The sequence below is a fragment of the Schistocerca cancellata genome, chromosome 2, assembly GCF_023864275.1.
Source record: "Schistocerca cancellata isolate TAMUIC-IGC-003103 chromosome 2, iqSchCanc2.1, whole genome shotgun sequence".
Classification (NCBI taxonomy): domain Eukaryota; kingdom Metazoa; phylum Arthropoda; class Insecta; order Orthoptera; family Acrididae; genus Schistocerca; species Schistocerca cancellata.
Window position 1 is genome coordinate 290205537 of NC_064627.1, and position 15660 is coordinate 290221196.

Below are 15660 nucleotides of genomic sequence, written 5' to 3' on the forward strand. Positions count from 1 at the left end.
GAAAAATAGCAATAGAAACAAACACAATATTGGTACAAGTGTATGGAAAAGATGATAATCGGAGAGTATTTTAAAATAGTTTTAAATGCATATGGAGTAGGAAGGGAACTGACAATGCATTGGGTTGGTATGGTACTGTTTGATCAGTGATCAAAGAGCAAAATTATGGCATCAAAGTTGCAGATTCAATGTCCATTCAGTCATGATTTTTATGTCAGCTTCTTTCACATTAACAAACATCACCGGATGTGGAGGAAGTGATGAGTTGCCCCATGGTTCAGAATCTTTCTTAAACTATAGGCCCTATAACTGGCTGGACAAGTAGAAGAAATCAGTAGCATACCAGCTCCAATAGAACCATGCCTGGCAAACCACTGGTCCCCAAACTAAGCTTTGAGCTGATAATGTGTACCTTCAGTATTTGGTGACAGGGAAATTCTCACACACAATTCAGTTTAAAGTGCTACAGGCTATTATAATAACAGAAAAAGAAAAAAATGTGTGCGCAACTTGATATGTTAACATTACCAATTACCACACTCGTGGGGGGGGGGGCCAACAACAATGATACTATGAACATTGTGACACATTACAACTGCTGCAGCCTTCCTGCCAGATGTACTAGTCACGCGGCAAAGCATGAGGTTCCGCAGAGTGTGGAAGGTAAGGGGACAAAATAAATGACTAGTGGTCAGTGGTCAGAATCTGTTATTGGCAATTACGGCAATATTTTATCTATAGCTCCTTGGCAGAGGATAACAGTAAAATTTGCAGCACCACCAAACACAGCCATAAAAACAATTTACTTACCTGGTGGCAACAAAGCAAAACTATTCCAGCTTTTGTATGTATGTGAATCGTTATAGCGGTGTGCATGTAAGAAAGCAACAGGGCGATACATCCTGCACAGAGACAGAATACCCTGTGGTGACACCAGTGTGTTCACCTCTGCGCCAAGCCTCACATTCTGGCATCGGTGAGCAACCGTTTCTGAAGCAGACTGTCTAGCACTCTGAAAGCTATAGCTGTTGCTTCTTAACGTAATACTTGTCATGTCTGTTTTATGTCACCCATAATGATCATAAAGTAGCCACACTGCAGCTAAAGTACCACATATGAGAGAGAGAGAGAGAGAGAGAGAGAGAGAGAGAGGCAGGCCTTTGTTTTTATAAAAAAAGTACTTTTATATGGAAAATATTTACTTTTACAATAAAAAGTCTAATAATATTCACAGCATAAACATGCAGAAATTTTTACATGTGATAAACGAGTATACAACCCTTAGTGGGATAAATATTGTTATAAAGACATCTGATCACTAATTATATACATTTGTTTTATATTATTGTAAAATCAATATAGTCAGTCATGTTTTTCTGTGGCAGTAAACACAGACAGTTCCAGAGAAAGATCAGCAAAGGGAAGAAATACTTTCCTAGAACGCATTGTTTCATTTCTCACTGTGTACTTAGTATGTAAGAACATTTGCTCCTATTAGGTTTATAGATACAGATCGTACAGAATACCTTCACATTACACAAATCACTACGACATCAGTCTTTTGATTTAGTAATATGCCAATGACACAACAATTAACGAATTCCACGCATCATATTAGGAACACTTTTTGTTTCCACTGGTTCAGTCTTCTTTGCAGGGTCTGGAGTGAAGCACTTCCACAACCTTAATGTTTCATCTGCTCCAGCTGACAGAACAGTACTGCCATCAGGAGACAAAGCAAGATGCAAAACTCTTGCAGTATGTCCAGTGAGCTCTGCAATCTGGAAATAGCAAAAAACAATAAATCAAAAGTTATTTAAATATATCACTGCAGTGGTTTTTAACATTGTAGTCTTAAGTGTTGTACAAATTCCAGAAATTATGATTTGTTTTCTAATGTTTAAAATAACAAACAGTGATGCAGAGATAAAAGCTCTGTAAAGCAGTGATATCCGAGATACTAAATTATCCCAACAAACCATGGTACCACTGCAATACCATGATCAATTCAATCACCACATGTGTCTATTGAAGACATTTATTATGAGGTTCTTACTTTTGTCTTTTAATATCAAAGTTTCTAACCCATTAATATCACAATTTCTAAGCCATAAATAGATCTTTGATGGTAGGACATTGCACCACCCAATAACCAGTCAGATGTCATATTTTCAACTATGCATCAATTTGTTAGTGCATACAGGTCATATCTCTTGTGAGTATTTACAGCTACTTTATCCAAATAAAGAAATTAAGCTCAATCTGCCGAAAAATTATGAAAGGGAAACATACAGTTAATGTTTGGGAATTTATTGTGGTCTTTTTACTCACTGGGTGTGAGAGCAAACTTAAATATGAACACACTGCAATAACAAAGGAACAACTTCTTATAAACGTGAAGGACCACTTCTTTGAAATTTTGAAAATAAAATTTTTGTAAAATAACTGCAAATTTCTACATAATAGTCTCATTTACTAAGCAGAAATCAATTGTTATCACATGGCTCATGTGACTTAACCTAAGGGTAATAGGAATTCTGTAATGCGCAACATGCATATTTATCTACTAATTGCATGATAATGTGTGTCGCATCGAGCAAAACCCAGTGGACCATGCGCGTACCCATCAATATAATGAAACAGAACACAAGTTCTTTAATGCAACCAAAATGTTTTACTTTATATGTAAATTCAAAGGTCCATTTTTTCTGTTCTTTCAGAATTCAATTAATGATTACTGCCTCACAGAATTAAAAAAGTGCCAAAACTGTGGTGGGATGAGACACAGATCATGTGTTTCATTAGAATGAAGATGATACAGGAAAAGAAGATAAATACAATTCTTCGTATGTCTTACTGTCACTAAGTGAGGTATCAATTGTCAAAAACTTCACTCTCACCACTTCAAATTAGTTTAACCTTTCAAATGAGCATTACAGCAGCTAAAACAGTAGTTATGCACTTAAACTATTACTGATTTTTCCAGCATTGTACTTTCGGACATCAACTAAAACTTACCTATTTACAATTTTCAGAGGTATCCTCAAGCATGTTTTAGGCAATTCCTTGCTACAGTAACATTTGAAACTATTCATACATCACTCCATCAGGTTTGGGGTGGTGGCAAGCTGTGTGTGGTGGGAGAGTTAATGGAAATTAAGGACAGGTGGTTTGATGTTCAGAGATTGTGTTATATGCACAGTTCCTATTTACATAGTTCAGTAGTTCAGAAACCCTTGGTTTTTTTGGGGGGAGCTGGGCTCCAAATTAGAGATTGTGAAGCAGCCATTTAATTTTAACACATGTGAATCAATGTTCCACCACTGGGTGGTTGATCTGCTCTTTGCCACTTTGCCTGTGTGCAAAAGGCAGGTCCCACACCCACATTTTATAATGGTACGATAAAGATGCCACAGACGGACAGAAGTCATCAGCTCTGAAGGACGCCAAGACCTTAGAAAAGTTTTCTACTGACCACTCAACACCTCACTATTTGGTGAGATTTTAGTTTTATCCTTTTGATTATTTACATTCAACCATGGAATTACCATGTGTACTACTTTCATTTTTCCTTATCTCGTCATATGTAGTCAACGGCGTCCCTTTTGATGTACCCATGTCTCACTTCATTTCCGAAGAACTGTACTAATCTTATTTCATGAAATTTTAGCAACAATTCTTTAACTACGTTTAGAAGTTTTAATTTTACCACAAATTGTGTGGAATTTTTTAATCTTACATTTATGTCTATTTCATCTTGGTAAGATATTTTACAGCGCAAATAATAGAAATTATTAATGCGCTCTATAATCTTAATCTATATCAATTTTTTTTTATTGAATAGGGACCCTGTCTAGAAAACTTATATTACTTTTGATATTGATTACAAATTTCTTAGCTATACACGGGGGCGGGGGGAGTGTCAACACCAAGGAGGAGTTGTACAACAACCGAAAACTGGTAGACTTGTTTCTACATCTGAAGGATGATGTCTATTCAAATTTTGGGCCAGTCTTATAGGATTGGTGCTAATAGAGCCACTATGAAGTTGCAAATCAGGTTTGCTTTAAATACACTCTGTAACGGTTATGAGCATTGTGACCTTTGGACATTGTGAGTTGATGTTAGTTAAAAATCCCTTTGAGGTGCCAAAGACAATATTATCAACACACTGATTTTGAACAAGGTTGTGAAATAGTGCTACAAGAATCTTGAGGTTCCTTCTGCGACACTGCAAACAGCCTTGGCAGGAATGCAGCCACTGTACATGTACATGGTGCTCACGAGAATGTACAATCACAAGAAGAACAGGGTTCCAGATGGCCCAATGACACTACCAAGAGAGAAGACCATCATGTTGAGCGTATGGCTCTGGTGCAACATTCTACATCTGCAGCAGCAACTTTAAAAGCTGTTGGGTCCACAGTGACCATGAACTCTTACAAATATGTTACTTCAAGGACAGCTTTGAGTCTGACATCCTGCAGCACGCATGACCCCAAACCATTGCCTTTTGCAACTTCAGTGCTTCAGTGGTGTCAAACGAGAGCCCATATGGACAGCACGATGGACCTCTGTTGTGTTTTCTGATGAAAGCTGTTTCTGCCTTGGTGCCAGCATACTAGACACACTGGATGTACACAGAGTTAAGATGTGAGGTGCAATTTTGTTTGAGAGCAGGACAGCACTCATGGTTGCCCAGTGCACCCTGACTGTAAATTTGTACAGCTATTTATTGATTTGACCTAATGTGCTGTAATTAACAATATTCCCGCAGGTGTTTTCTAAAGGATAACACGACACTTGCCTTGGCATGATAGATCACTAGCTCTGCTTCAGAGTGAGCACAGATGGGACACCTGACTGCAACTCCAGCATCATCCACAACCAGCATTATCCGTCCCTGTGTTGACAACCAAGTGCAACAGGTATGGATTTCCATCCCACAAACTGACTCCTGAGACCTGTACAACACAATACATGCACGTCTGCATGCTTGCATTCAACATACAGGCAGTTACACCAGTTATTAATGTACCAGCATTTAGCATTTGCATTGGTTTTGTCTCACTCTTACACTGATCAGTGATCTTGCAATGTTAATCACTTACATACTTAACCTATACAAAGGTATTCCCCAAAATTTCATTACTCTACATTATTTTTTGGTGCTGCAATTTCTTTCTGTAGTGTATTCTGCCGAACTATCAGTTTAATAATTCACAGCTGCAAAATACTCATGCAAATTCTTTACAGACGAATGGAAAAACTGGTAGAAGCTGACCTCGAGGAAGATCAGTTGGGATACCGTAGAAATGTTGGAACACATGAGGCAATACTGACCCTACGACTTATCTTAGAAGAAAGATTAAGGAAAGGCAAACCTACGTTTCTAGCATTTGTAGACTTAGAGAAAGCTGTTGACAATGTTGACTAGAATACTCTCTTTCAAATTCTAAAGGTGGCAGGGGTAAAATACAGGGAGCGAAAGCCAATTTACAATTTGTACAGAAAGCAGATGGCAGTTATAAGAATCGAAGGACATGAAAGGGAAGCAGTGGTTGGGAAGGAAGTGAGACGGGGTTGTAGCCTCTCCCTGATGTTATTCAATCTGTATATTGAGCAAGCAGTAAAGGAAACAAAAGAAAAATTCAGAGTAGGTATTAAAACCCATGGAGAAGAAATAAAAACTTTGAGGTTCACCGATGAGATTGTAATTCTGTCAGAGACTGCAAAGGACTTGGAAGAGCAGTTGAACGGAATGGACAGCGTCTTGAAAGGATGATATAAGATGAACATCAACAAAAGCAAAACGAGGATAATGGAATGTAGTCGAATTAAGTCGGGTGATGCTGAGGGAATTAGATTAGGAAATGAGACACTTAAAGTAGTAAAGGAGTTTTGCTATTTGGGGAGCAAAATAACTGATGATGGTCGAAGTAGAGAGGATATAAAATGTAGACTGGCAATGGCAAGGAAAGCGTTTCCGAAGAAGAGAAATTTGTTAACATTGAGTATAGATTTAAGTGTCAGGAAGTCGTTTCTGAAAGTATTTGTATGGAGTGTAGCCATGTATGGAAGTGAAACATGGACGATAAATAATTTGGACAAGAAGAGAATAGAAGCTTTTGAAATGTGGTGCTACAGAAGTATGCTGAAGATTAGATGGGTAGATCACAAAACTAATGAGGAGGTATTGAATAGAATTGGGGAGAAGAGGAGTTTGTGGCACAACTTGACAAAAAGAAGGGACCGGTTGGTAGGACATGTTCTGAGGCATCAGGGGATCACAAATTTAGCATTTGAGGGCAGCGTAGAGGGAGACCAAGAGATGAATACACTACGCAGATTCAGAAGGATGTAGGTTGCAGTAAGTACTGGGAGATGAAGAGGTTTGCACAGGATAGAATAGCACGGAGAGCTGCATCAAACCAGTCTCAGGATTGAAGAACACAACAACGACAACAACAACAACAACAACGTATTCTGCTGACATATCCATGAGTTTAAATGCAGCGCACTGCAGTACTAACAGCTATTGATACCCAGGCACTATGGCATGATGCAGTTCAACTAAATGTGGAAATGATCTGTTTTCAAATATGCTGAAAAGCTTTTCTCCCTTCAATGCTTTTACATAATTTATGAATAAACATGAGTTCCTCTGTTACATTAAGTGTTGCTCTTATTTGAGTTCTGATAACCTGTGCGTGTAGCTCCTTCCCTTCCTGAAACAACAAAGTTTTTTTTTTTTTTTTTTTTTTTTTTTTTTTTTTTTTTTTTTATGATAGCCTCTGTTTTCTTATTATGCCTTGTGATCATAAAATCATTATCCCATGTTTCCATTTTGATAGAACATATTGTCTTCTCCAGAGCTTATTTGTGAATCATCTGAATCTCTCAGTCACTAAACAGCCTCTTTTGTACACCGGTTCTCCATTTGGGTCTTCCCTGTGTAACTTTTGTTCTTATCTCAAATTATTCGTACACTGAAAATAAAACTAGCATTTTTCTAGTTAGCTACTAACCTTGTTCATCGATGGGTATTTCCATATGACTAATTGGTTGTTAGCATATCCATGACCAGATATAAATTCCCTGTAATTTGTTGACCATAACAATGCACAGACCTGGAAACAGAGCCGAGAAACACATTTTTACTTTGACAAACATGTTATCAACTAGCAACACTAATTTAGTTTGTAATGATTATCACCAAATTGCATATGAAAAACATTTTTATGGTTGCATGCAAACATATAAAATGATAGAATAGCCAATTTGTACTGAACTTACTTGAGATTTTGTGTCTACTGTTTTTAAGCAGTTCCCATTGCTACAGTTCCAGAATCTTATGCACCGATCTGCAGTGCCACCACCACTCGCAAGGATACTTGGCTGCCATGGGCACCATGCAAGTGCCTTGACTGCAGCTTGATGTTGACTAGAAACCATTATGAAAATTTACCATGTAATTTCATAGATACACCTCAACATGATTGTTGGACAAAACCTCATGGAGCATAGTACTATTTTGTTACATATGAATCATTTCAGGAACAGCAATGTTAATAACCAAAGGCATTTTAATAACATTTAGGTTTTTTTAAATTCTACTTTCATGCAGATCAAAAACTGTATGTAAATATTCACATTATTCAGCAATGTTTCATTCTAGAGCTCTAGTCCACCACTAATAATGGAGGGTGGACCTTTGACAATGCTAGCCACTCATGCTGGTGAAATGTACTACTGTCAGCTGAATTTTCTGAGCCGAGTGCCAACAGTTAACATGTCAGAAGTGGCCACAAAAAAAATTCTCAACAATTTTATATTGAAGCGAAAATTAATTATTATTCTATAATCAAAAAATTACCTTTAAAATGTTGATAGTTCTGCAGTAATGTGAACCTTATCATCTCCTTACTTTAGTAGTAATACTCTCAAAATATGTTGAATTACCACAAATGATTCTGTTTAATATAAATTCTAATAAGTGATTAATTTCTGAAAGTTATAATGAGATTCCTATCTCAGAGTTTAGGAATCCATCATATTTATTTACGTACGCAGAAATGCATAATTCATGACCTGTGCTGTCTAACAAACTAAAGCTGAATAGCTGAATGCGAGTCGATTCACCTAAGAAGAGTTGCTAACCTCTTGGGCAGGCTACTCCAACAGTGCCCCAGGGCGGAGTAGCTCTCACTGTGGTGAGTGATCCATGTGGTGGGGGGAAGGCAAACTCACTGTGTCCTGGCTGCATTGAGCTGCAGTAATCCATGTTCAAAGGCAGCCATCGTCAGTCAGGGAAGTCCTGTGCCTCAATTGGAGGCTACATTTCTACTCATTGAGAGGAATGGATGTCCGCAGTTCCTTGTATGTAGTAAAATATTTAATTTTGCTAAGAAGTGTAACACACAGTGTCATTATACACTTTTTCATGGAGCACATTATGAGCAGATAGAAGGCGAAGCACGCAAAGAGCTAGTAGTCAGTTTTAAGAATGACATGCCAGGAGACGTAAGTTTTAAAAAGAATTCTTAGAATTGAAGTTACAGAAATATGCAGCATAGTTCATGTACTGTAACACATTTGTACTTTTCACGGTGAATGACCGTGAAGGAAACTGAACTGAAGCAGCAATTCAAGCAAGCTATAAAGCCACTCACATTATAGCGATAAGTGGCAAGTTGTTTTCTGGGACCTCTCGTAAAATCATGCATGGCGGCAATTGCAGAATGATTCTATGGGAGCTGCAAGCAATTGAAGCAAACAGTGTCTTGTCAAATCCTGGACATTGCAGCGAATTAAGAGAGAAAGCTCAGGGTAAAAGCTGAGAGAGCTTTGTTATATTTTCGCTAGCACTTCATGAAAGCACAGATATGTGTGACTGTGGTCAACTTTCAATATTTGTGCATGGTGTCTACATGTAACTGAGGAACTCTTTGATGTGGTACTACTCGATTACACAGCAAAGGGAATTCATAGTTTTGAAGTGATTTGTGAAACAGTGGACATTTTGAACTGGCATTGGGAAAAGCTCCATTCTGTAGCAAACACGGTGCGCTTCGAACGATTGGGCATCATGAAGGATTCATTTTTTGTTTGACTTTTAAACTCGAGAACAGATCTGGCAAAGACATTTTCACTATTCATTGTTTCATTCACTAAGTGGCACTGTGTGCTAAGAGTGGAACTAGGTGATGTAATTGAAGTTGTGAGCAAGTGGCTGAATTTTGTGCTTCATCATAGTGCAAGTAATTGTCAATTCAAAGGATTACTGGAAGACATGTTAGCAGAGTATGGAGACATACCATACCACAGTACAGTTTGTTGGCTGAGTCAGAGAAATATTCTTGATGTTTTCTTTGCCATTTGTGAGGAAATATCTCCCTCTGGAAATGAAAGGGGAAGAAATAAGTTGTCTGAAAGATTTAAAATAGCCATCAGACCTAGCATTCTTAGTTGACTTAACTATCCATCTGTATAATTTCATTCAATCTGTCATTGCAGGACAAAGAATAGCTGTCATGCTGACCAAATCAGGTATTTCATGGAAAAGTTACATTTGTTTGAAAGGCAAGTGGCTGATGGAATTTTAACTTAGCAATCTGTCTTCTTTAAAACTACCTGAAGGTGCCGGTTTCAGCCATTATCAAGTCAATATAAGGCAACTCATCACTACTTCTGAAATAAGATACCTTCGCCATTTTTGAAATGAAACAGTTCAGCACCCCTTTCTCAGTTTCACCCGACTAACTGCCATCATCACCCCAGTCGGAAGTTACCAACGTGCAAAATTCTACTTTGCTGAAAGACACGACACTGCAACATGCTAGTTTGTCATGGTGGTATCTTGCATTAGAGCAAAAATATATTTCACAAACTCCTCAAAAATGCCACACAGATCATTTGCATGTATGGATCAACTTACTGCTGTCCACAGCTTTTCTTAGCAATGGAAAAAATAAAAACAAGAAGTGGTCTGATCTTCAGGACGTGACACTAAAGGACATCCTCAGTATTAACACTGAACACTTTGAAGTCAGATATTTCCACTCTTCTAAATAAAGTCTAATTTCAGATGCTCAATAAATATATTTCTTTTAAAATAGTTTCTTATTTTACTTATTGTGGATAGTCTTCTTGCAAGAAAAATACACAGAATGCAGGATAGCACATGGCAAAAAGTGATACTGACCAATTACATAAGAAGGTGACCCTAATGATTGAATTACTGTACATTCTACAAATGTATGTACATATGCAGTGGCATAAGAGATGAAACAAAGCAGAATGTGCTGTTAAATTTTAGATTACTGTCAGGTCCCAACCAACACCTCAGAAATCAAGATGCTTTTTCCAAGGAGTGCCAAAAGCGTGTGACAATTATGACCGTATTTAAATTTTTTAGGCTTCGCTATTAGTTCCTGGCCAAACCAGACCCTTCAGAAATCTCTAAGTATTCTGAAAAAAAAAACCATACAACATACATCATTTGATAACCTTGCAAACCAAAGTCAAAGCACATTTTTATGAAATAATATGTAACAATCCCTGTGTCGTTCACATGTTTTTCATAAGAGGCACCACATCTGCAAGGCTCACTGTTAGTTCATATATTATCCAGAAGAGGCAATAGCAAAGCTCTTGTTTTATCATTACCATCTTAACTTCTGTTCGAACTAATACTAAATTTTCAGCCGAACCCAATGCTTCATTGAATAACACAACTATGAACAACGCTACATTCAGTACAGTAACTGTTAGGTTTGCAGTTTTAGGAGACAAAGCAGTATGCATGAATTGTTTCAACTTTTAATGCCCACCAAATCAGGACTAGACCAGAGCTTGAGAAAGTTTATTGCATAATGCTTGTAAACACTACTTGAAAGCCATCATCATCATCATCATCATCATCATGTGTTGTTTCATTAACACTAGAAGGACCTTATGAGCATTGTTCAACATAAAAAAAAAAAGCTTGCATTTTACTTTATAGGCCTTATTTTTCATGACTTAATTTACCTCAGTGGTTTATAATTTCAGTAAAAGACCGAAAACTGAATGAATTATGAACATTTTTATCTTCAAGGACCACAGCCAGTCATTCTGACTGGTGAGATGGATTTACGTATCATGCCTGTAAAGGCACAATGGATCTTTTCATCCACTTAGCTTATTTTATTCTATTGTTGTGATCTGTCCTCCTCCCCCTCTTCCCCCCCCCCCCCACCACCACACCCCATTTTACTTTCTTTAGTGGAAGAGCGGACATACTTCAGTTGCCGTTCTCTGCAATACACCGTTGTGCTTTGCGCTGTGCAGAAGTTTCAGTGCTGCTCCTCATTATTATGGTGTACCAGTGGAAGATATATTTTTGAATGTGATGAGCTGGGTAAGATTATAGAGATGACACAGAAATCAGCCCCATGAAATACAACAAAGCGAATCATCTGAGTTGAAAGATGAATATTCAGAACCTGTACAACAACATACAAGTAACCCAGTGCTCACAAGTTCGATTCCAGTGGCACCACAAATTCCTACTTGCAGGCAAGGAAAAATCCATCTCACCATCTATAAGTTGGAAGTGAAGCAACTGCAGCCGATGAAACAGTGTGGTCTAATTGCACCAGGGCAGGCACCTGGAAGATTAGAGCGCCACAGTGTGTGGGTGGTAACTCCTGTGCCATCGTGTAATACTAAGAAACTTATAGTTGCAGGCAATTACTTGAATGCATGGCGAGTATTGATAGACAACAATATTCTACAGAACATGAACATTACAGAAATTAGAGCCCGAGAACTTCCGCAAGATGACACATGGGTACTTGATATTGCCCAATTAGATGCTGCCATAGCTATAATGTATGGTAAAGTGCATGGAGGAAAGAATTTCCCCCTGAAACATCTGTGGTCTCAAATGTGGGGTCCGGCATTTTCTTCTCGCACTATGGGAAGAAATAAGTTCATAGAAGCATTTGATTTGTAAGATCTAATGACAATCACCCTCTTGCCAAAAGACTCAAGACTGATGGCTTTGCAGCAGCTACCCCAGTCTGGAATTCATTTGTAGTGAACTGTATCAAGAACTATAAACCAGATGCATTCAAAATCGTAAATGAGAGTCTTTTTATGCAAAGCTTGGTGCCACTTTATACAATACATGAGTAATAAACCAGACGATTTTGTTCTCAAGTTCTGGCTTGCAGCAGAACCAGTGGTAAATATCTGGTGAATGGATTTCCTTACTTGGGTCAGCAAAGCTGACACTAACATACCTGTGGCACAGCATGTTGTTACATGTCTCATGCAACCTTCACTTCAAAAGGAAAAAATTTAACATGTAACAATTTCTTCACAGCCAAACCTCTTGCAGAGCAGCCGAAGCAGGAGAACACAGACATTGTGCGTACACTGAAGAAAACCCAAAGATAACTTCCTCCATCAGTGAAGTCTACTGCCGGATCTTTGTAGGATACTATTTTATACAAATCTGGTGACAACAGTAACTTCATATCAGGGAAGAGCAAGAAAAATGTTCTATTGAGCACAATCCACCGGTCAGTTCCAGTGGATGAACAAATGCAGAAGAAACTTCCTGAAATTGAGTTTCTACAATACCACTAAATTTGAAGTTGATATTCTGGACCAGATGTCTCGTCTGTACACTCAAGTTTGGCTGCCGCAGATGGCCTATGTACATATTTTTCAACATCCTAAACTTTGCTAAAATCAATACCTAGATCCTTCACAGAGAGACAACACAAAAAAGTTACTTGTTGAATGTTTCTTTTCAAATTAGCAGAACTCTCCTCTGTGTATGTACAATCAAGCAGAGGACCTGTTCATACATTCACTGCAACCACTGCAATAAGTAAGATACGGATACAAAAGTTCGAACAAAACCAAAAATCTGTGTGTCCAGTGCAAGAAATTCTAATGTGGTACATGTGCTGGAACTGTTCAGTATGTTAAGTGCAAAGTATTTTGACAATGATGGCCTTAGAGAGAAAAAATGTTATTTTCTCATTACTGCTACAGCGATTGTGTCCATTGTTCTTTATTTTTTGTACTAAATATATGTTTATGACCTGATTGGGGCTCTGACAACATGACAACACAATTCATACGGATAAAAAATGTTTTACATTATATGTTTATTTGCATTTGCAGGTTTAGTTGAAATTGATTTTTTATTTACAATGTCTTGTTTCAACCTTTATTTAATTAAATATACTTTAAATTTAATTAAATAAAGGTTGAAACAAAAGACATCGTAAATAAAAAAGTCAATTTCAATATACTTTAAATCCTCCCCCCATGAACCATGGACCTTGCCGTTTGTGAGGAGGCTTGCGTGCCTCAACGATACAGATAGCCGTACCGTAGGTGCAACCACAACGGAGGGGTCTCTGTTGAGAGGCCAGACAAATGTGTGGTTCCTGAAGAGGGGCGGCAGCCTTTTCAGTAGTTGCAAGGGCAACAGTCTGGATTATTGGCTGATCTGGCCCTGTAACACTAACCAAAAGGGCCTTGCTGTTTTGGTACGGCGAACAACTGAAATCAAGGGGAAACTATAGCCGTAATTTTTCCCCGAGGGCACACAGCTCTACTGTATGATTAAATGATGATGGCGTCTTCTTGGTTAAAATATTCCGGAGGTAAAATAGTCCCCCATTCGGATCTCCGGGTGGGGACTGCTCAAGAGGACATCATCATCAGGAGAAAGAAAACTGGCGTTCTATGGATCGGAGCGTGGAATATCAGATCCCTTAATCGGGCACATAGGTTAGAAAATTTAAGAAGGGAAATGGATTGGTTAAAGTTAGATATAGTAGGAATTAGTGAAGTTTGGTGGCAGGAGGAACAAGACTTTTGGTCAGGCGAATACAGGGTTATAAATACAAAATCAAATAGGGGTAAAGCAGGAGTAGGTTTAATAATGAATAAAACAATAGGAGTGCGGGTAAGCTACTACAAACAGCATAGTGAATGCATTATTGTGGCCAAGATAGACACGAAGCCCACGCCTACTACAGTAGTACAAGTTTATATGCCAAATAGCTCTGCAGATGATGATGATGAAGTTGATGAAACGTATGATGACATAAAAGAAATTATTCAGGTAGTGAAGGGAGACGAAAATTTAATAGTCATGAGTGATGAATTCGACAGTAGGAAAAGGAAGAGAAGGTAACGTAGTAGGTGAATATGGATTGGGGCTAAGAAATGAAAGAGTAAGCCACCTGGTAGAATTTTGCACAGAGCATAACTTAATCATAGCTAACACTTGGTTCAATAATCATGAAAGAAGGTTGTATACATGGAAGAACCCTGGAGATACTAAAAGGTTTCAGATAGATTATATAATGGTAAGACAGAGATTTAGGAACCAGATTTTAAATTGAAAGACATTTCCAGGGGCAGATGTGGACTCTGACCACAATCTATTGGTTATGAACTCTAGGTTAAAACTGAAGAAACTGCAAAAAGGTGGCAATTTAAGGAGATGGGTCCTGGATAAACTGAAAGAACCAGAGGTTGTACAGAGTTTCAGGGAGAGCATAACGGAACAATTGACAGGAATGGGGGAAAGAAATACAGTAGAAGAAGAATGGGTAGCTTTGGGGAATGAAATAGTGAAGGCAGCAGAGGACCACGTAGGTAAAAAGAAGAGGGCTAGTAGAAATCCTTGGGTAACAGAAGAGATACTGAATTTAATTAATGAAAGGAGAAAATACAAAAATGCAGCAAGTGAAGCAGGCAAAAAGGAACACAAACGTCTCAAAAATGAGATCGACAGGAAGAGCAAAATGGCTAAGCAGGCATGGCTAGAGGACAAGGATGTAGAAGCTTATCTCGTGAGGGGCAAGATAGATACTGCCTACAGGAAAATTAAAGAGACCTTTGGAGAAAAGCCAACCACTTGCATGAATATCAAGAGCTCAGATGGAAACCCAGCTCTAAGCAAAGAAGGGAAAGCAGAAAGGTGGAAGGAGTATATAGAGGGTCTATACAGAGGCAATGTTCTTGAGGACAATATTATGGAAATGGAAGAGGAGGTAGATGAAGATGAAATGGGAGATATGATACTGCGTGAAGAGTTCGCTAGAGCACTGAAAGACCTGAGTCGAAACAAAGCCCCGGGAGTAGACAACATTCCAGTAGGACTATTGACAGCCTTGGGAGAGCCAGTCCTGACAAAACTCTACCATCTGGTGAGCAAGATGTACGAGACAGGCGAAATTCCCTCAGACTTCAAGAAGAATATAATAATTCCAATCCCAAAGAAAGCAAGTGTTGACATATGTGAAAATTACTATCAGTTTAATAAGGCACGGCTGCAAAATACTAACGTGAATTCTTTACAGATGAATGGCAAAACTGGTAGAATCTGACCATGGGGAAGATCAGTTTGGATTCCGTAGAAATGTTGGAACACGTGAGGCAATACTGACCCTACGACGTATCTTAGAAGAAAGATTAAGGAAAGGCAAACCCACGTTTCTAGCATTTGTAGACTTAGAGAAAGCTGTTGACAATGTTGACTGGAATACTCTCTTTCAAATTCTAAAACGTGGCAGGGGTAAAATACAGGGAGTGAAGGGCTATTTACAATTTGTACAGAAACCAGATGGCAGTTATGAGAGT

At 38.3% G+C, this 15660-nt stretch overlaps 1 protein-coding gene across 6 annotated transcripts in view; it reads right to left on the reverse strand.

Moving 5' to 3' along the window:
• Window positions 1-1205: 1205 nt before the first annotated feature.
• LOC126161644 (cell division cycle protein 20 homolog) overlaps window positions 1206-15660 on the reverse strand; it is a 93377-nt gene continuing 78922 nt past the window's right edge. For 5 of the 6 annotated variants that reach the window (XM_049917620.1, XM_049917622.1, XM_049917623.1 and 2 more), the window contains exons 10-12: window positions 7297-7444; window positions 7029-7130; window positions 1207-1781 (exon numbers count right to left, since the gene is read on the reverse strand). In XM_049917620.1, coding sequence (XP_049773577.1) covers window positions 1593-1781; window positions 7029-7130; window positions 7297-7444 — 439 coding nt within the window. In that variant the 3' untranslated portion in view covers window positions 1207-1592. Of the gene's footprint in view, window positions 1782-7028; window positions 7131-7296; window positions 7445-15660 lie in introns of all 6 variants that reach the window. The other variant, XM_049917619.1, reaches the window with a different exon arrangement.